The sequence below is a fragment of the Lolium rigidum genome, chromosome 4, assembly GCF_022539505.1.
Source record: "Lolium rigidum isolate FL_2022 chromosome 4, APGP_CSIRO_Lrig_0.1, whole genome shotgun sequence".
NCBI classification, from domain to species: domain Eukaryota; kingdom Viridiplantae; phylum Streptophyta; class Magnoliopsida; order Poales; family Poaceae; genus Lolium; species Lolium rigidum.
Genome location: NC_061511.1, coordinates 93,084,431 through 93,089,820, shown reverse-complemented (window position 1 = coordinate 93,089,820; position 5,390 = coordinate 93,084,431). Strand labels below are relative to the sequence as shown.

The 5,390-nt window shown below is 47.3% G+C and overlaps 1 protein-coding gene across 1 annotated transcript; it reads left to right on the top strand.

Annotated features, from left to right (window-relative positions):
• The first annotated feature begins 216 nt into the window (after positions 1–216).
• Positions 217–4,676, top strand: LOC124649651 (protein phosphatase 1 regulatory subunit 12B-like). The gene is made up of 3 exons (XM_047189245.1): positions 217–420; positions 1,104–1,844; positions 3,234–4,676. Exons 2-3 carry the CDS (start codon positions 1,149–1,151, stop codon positions 4,488–4,490), a joined length of 1,953 nt encoding a protein of 650 aa, XP_047045201.1. The 5' UTR covers positions 217–420; positions 1,104–1,148; the 3' UTR covers positions 4,491–4,676.
• Positions 4,677–5,390: the final 714 nt, after the last annotated feature.

Below are 5,390 nucleotides of genomic sequence, written 5' to 3'. Positions count from 1 at the left end.
CTTTGGGAGACGCGGCTGGAGATACTCTTACCTTTTGAACCGTAGACGGTCGAAGAGCACAAAAGGAAGAAAACAAATCTCAGGCGTCGCTTCTTCTAGTTTTTCGCAGTTATCACCAGACCTTTTCGATGGATGACAAGAAAGAAGAAAATTTGGCACCGAATGCCGGTCGAAATCATTATCCTCTCTCGCCTGCCTCCCTACTTTTCGTGGCCAGCAAAGCACCGTTCTTCTACGTGTGAGCCAACCAGAACGCGTGCACACTTGAGAGAGCCGGCTAAGGCGCCCTTGGCTGTAAAATAAGCTGAATAAGTTCTTCCTCCAGCGAATATATAATTGTGAACAGAAACTTGGGTCAAATTTGTTTGACATAGCTTCAGAGGACAGATAACTGGCGGTGGGAGGCAGCAGGAACAGTAGGTAACCCCAAATCTACGCCTGCTTCCTTGTTTCTTCCACCCAAATCTCATAAATTAATCTTGCGTTGCAAAACTTGTGCCTGCATTCTTGGTTCTTGCATTAGTTTTCTTTCTGAATCCTCCATTGGAGTGAGGGAATGGCAATGGAAATGCAATGGACCTGGTCCTCATGGATGGACCTTGTCTTGCCTGCCCTCCTCTGAATTCTGAGCATGAAAAGGTCGTGAGCTCACATGGCGCACGCCTTCCCTCTCCTTTCTCCATCTTGTGTGGGGTTCTTCTTCGGAGCTGGCCCCTCAAGAAAAGCACGAGGAGGTGGCTGCTTGCTGTGCTCCCATGCCAATCCAATCCACTCCTGACTGACTGCTGTATCTGTATGTATGTCCCAGAGATGGAGATGGAGCCTCTCTCCTGCTCCCACCACGGCCATGCCCTACGATCTCCATGCCCGTATCTCTGAGGTACTTGGGATTGTTGAGTTAATGCTCTCAGCCTGCCCGCCTCCATCTCAGCATGGGCAGTTCCTGATACCGCCAGTAATTTCCCATTCTTAACTCCAATTGCGCGCACATGGGTGGTTAATTGAACCCCAGTTGCTTTGATGTTCGGTCAGGATTGTTACTCTAGCAGAATTTGCAGTTTCCGTGCTTCGATTTGGCTCAAACTCTTGATTCCTGCCTGCAGGCGGACTCTATCGTCCTTCGGTAGCAGCACCGGCGGCGGCGGGCCATGGCGGAGGAATCCCACTGCCCGCTCCGGTGGGAGAGCACGGGGGACCAGTGGTGGTACGCCACGCCCGTCGACTGGGCGGCCGCCAGCGGCCACTACGACGTCGTCAGGGAGCTCCTCCGCCTCGACGCCAACCTCCTCATCAAGCTCACCTCGCTGCGCCGCATCCGCCGCCTCGAGTCCGTCTGGGACGACGACATGCGCTTCGCCGACGCCGCTGCCAACCGCGCCGCCGTGGCCCGCTGCCTGCTCCGGGACTGCGAGTCCCGCACCGCCGCCCGGGGGAACCGCCTCATCCGGGCAGGGTACGGAGGGTGGCTGCTCTACACCGCGGCCGCGGCCGGGGACGCGGGGTTCGCGCGGGAGCTCCTCGCCAGGCAGCCCCTGCTCGTGTTCGGGGAGGGGGAGTACGGCGTCACCGACATCCTCTACGCCGCAGCCAGGAGCAGGCGCCCGGAGCTGTTCCGGATGCTGCTCAACGCGGTGCTGTCCCCGCCCAGGGAAGATGGGGCTGACAATGGCGGGGGATACATGTTCAGGCGCGAGATGATGAACCGGGCCATGCACGCCGCCGCCAGGGGTGGCGACCTCGAGATCCTCAGGGAGCTCCTCGACGGCTGCTCTGATGCCGCTGCGTTCCGGGACGCGCAGGGCGCCACCATCTTGCACGCCGCCGCTGCAAGGGGACAAGTTGAGGTAATTCTACTCCTGCTTCTTAATTCAGTTTTCAACAGAATTACATCCACTGAACTATTACACCAAATGGGTATGAACAAAATTAAAGTGAAATGAACACAAGTAAATCTATCCAACTCTGAGATTAGTTGCAGTATAACTAATTTAGTTAGAATATTAAACATGCCATGGGTGTGAAATGATTGTGGTTGTTGTCAGTTGATTTTGCGAACATGCTTGCCAGGTTGTGATTCTGCTTGTGTATAGACTTATAAAAATATACTTTCTGGGTAAACCATCTCGTCACATGTTATGTACAACCTGGCATTCAAATTTAGTTAATTAAACTAGTGGTGTTATGTACAAGTTGGCATTCAAATTTATTCTCAAACCCCAACATCCTAAATGTGGATTTGCTACTTCTGTTCAAGTTGAGGTGATTCTACTTCTGTGTGTATTTTCATATATAGCTGAGTTCTATCATTCTTTTTGGTCAAATTGTTATCTTGTTCTAAGCCACATATATTTGGTCAGTTGAACAGAATTATATACTACTTCGACACCAAATGGTGATGAACAAAATTAAGGTGAATTGAACAGAAGTAAATATGTAACTCTGAGATTAGTAGTACAACTTATTTAGTTGGAATATTGAACGTGTGCCGTCTGTCTGATAATCTGATATGATTGTGGTTGCTGTCAGTTGATGTTGTGAACATGCTTGCCAGGTTGTGATTCTGTTTGTTTATAGACTTATAAAAATATACTTTATGGATAATTTGTCTCTTCGCTTGCTCTTCGCTTGCTTTAATTAGACTAATGGTGTTATGTACAAGTTGCAGTTGAAATTTATTCTCAAATCTCAGCATCCTAAACGATGATTTGCTAAGAGTTGCTTCTCGCCAAAGTGTTATGACAAGTCAGAGGATGAAGTTTTTTTGGGCCAATTTGTACTTGATGATTTCTCGATCTACAGATATGCTAAACAACATGCTATGTCATGTCACATATACATTAAGTTCTCGTGCTTGCATGGAATCTATCTAATGATATTCTGTCATTCTATTTCTTTTGGTATTTCTATTCTACCATTTTGTTCTCTCAAATGAATTTTCATTATAGTGCATGTGGAGTCTCATCATGAGAAGGGTTTACTTTTTGAACAAAAAGTCAGCAGCTCTGCATCCATTAAAGAGAAAAAAGAGTTTCTAAACCTGAGCTCCCACGAGGCAAGATGAACGAAACAAATCAAGACTACTCCTAAATGAAATAAATGAGAATTTTTTTTACAAATCTTTTCTGTTGCATGATTTCTTTGCTTTTTCATTTTTCACTGAATCTAATAAAGTATTTGCAAGTGACTGCCGACTGGAATACTGAAGATTGGGTACTAACACGTTTTTGCTACAGGTTGTGAAGGATCTAGTTGTTGCTTTTGACATCGCCAACTCTATAGATGACCAAGGGAATACTGCTCTGCATATAGCAGCATTCCGAGGTCATTTGCCAGTGGTTGAAGTCCTCATTGCTGCTTCCCCATCACTAATATCAGCTACAAATGAAGTTGGCGACACGTTCCTTCATATGGCACTAACTGGCTTCAGAACTCTTGGCTTCCGAAGGCTCGACCGTCAGATGGAGCTTACAAAGCGATTGGTCAGTGGATCAATCATGAATGTCAGCAGCATTATCAATGTGCAAAATGACGATGGAAGAACAGTTCTTCACTTGGCAGTGGTCGGAAATCTGCACTCCAACGTCGTTGAGCTCTTGATGACCGCACCGTCGATTGATCTCAATGTCCGTGACAACAATGGCATGACACCTCTGGATTTACTGAAGAAACAGCCACAGACAGCATCATCTGAGATACTGATCAAAGAGCTGATGTTGGCTGGTGGGATCTCAAATTCAAGGGATCATGAGACAAGGTCGGCCATCGCTTCTCAGCTGAAGATGCACCAGATTGTAGGCAGCCCAGGGACTTCTTTCAGAATATCAGATGCCGAGATCTTTCTTCATGCGGGTATTGATGCGTCAGGCATCAGCGAAAGAAGCGTCTCATTCTCTAGTTTTGACAGGACTGAACCTGAAATTCAGGAATCTGGTCTTAAGAGAATGGGTTCTATGCGAAGCGCAGCAAACCATCTCAAGGTCCTACTCAGATGGCCTCTCCGCAAGGGGAAGAAATCAGCTGGTGGACCTAATGAATTGGACGACGATGCCTCCTCGGTGGATTCAGTCAAGAGCTGGAGCCACGCGGAGACTACCCCGACACCGCTGAGGCAAAGGTACTCCAAGGTGAGCTCCCTGTTCGGCAACAAGCGAACCTTTGCAACCAAGGGCACGCCTAGCCCATCAACAAAGATGAGGTCGGTAGCTAGCTTCACACAAGGGGTCATGCAGCCCGAATCTCCTCTCGCTTCTGCTTCCTGGTCATCGTCATCATTGGTCGACAAGATCGAAGCGGTCCATCTAGACAAAGACGAACCATCACCTAGTCCCAGTGGAGTGACTAGACATACACCTAAGAAATATGGATCCCTGAACAGCAGGCTTATGAACCAGTACCTTGGCACTAGAGCGCAAGGGTTAACCTTGGATGATTCAACCTCAGGGCAGCGGTCGAGCCGGATGTCGAGAGGGTCACTTCTGTCAGTAGCCTGATCACACGAGTTGTTAGATGATGGGGTCTGAATTCGACTCCGCTTGTTTACCTTGATTTTGGTGCTTGAGCTACTCTGCTGCCAGATAGATGTGGCATGTTTGGGTTCATGGTTGCGTGGTGTTACTGATGAGGCTAGGCATGTAAAAACTGATCATATCTACTAATGTAACATGGTTACAACATTAGTGTACTGCTTTCTATCGGCAGGTATGTGTAATTGGAAGCATAATGAATGGATTTTTTTTTTTTGCCATATACAAGTGTGTCGCCATGTTCGTTTGAGCTATTTATCTAGTACGCAACTCTTGCGATTCAGTTCTTCAGAATAATTTGTTATGCATCTGCCTGAAAAGGCACTTGGCTAATGTTCAGCTTTGCAGTACAAAATGTTTACATGGCAATCATTTCTTCACATGTGTCGATCAGTTCTTCGCATGTGCCTACTTGTTATTTTTTTCCTTTTATTTCGGTGGCATACACCTGTTCTTGAGAGTCCAGGTACGTCCGCCACTCTTTCTCATGTACCACTCTGGAGAAGTACGCGCCGGTTCCTTGATTTCAACTGCCAACGTATCGCTGATTGGTGATCCATTCTTGATATGAATAAACAACTCCATCCGACGGTTGAGTTGATGTGATCGCCATAGTCGGTGAGATCCAATTCTATGGCAGTAACTTCAAATTCCTTGCATTCGGAACGGCCAATCAGAAAGAGGAGGACGCCCGGTCCAAGATATTGTTTATGTGTTTTGTAACAGTCTGATAGGGGTTATGTTTGTTTCGCATTTGGTGCTTTTTTCAAAGGGAGTTTTTATTTGTCTCGGCCTATGCACCAAGAAGATGCACATGACCCACAATGCCATGATCACGGCTATGGAGACGGCAACATTTGGAATAAC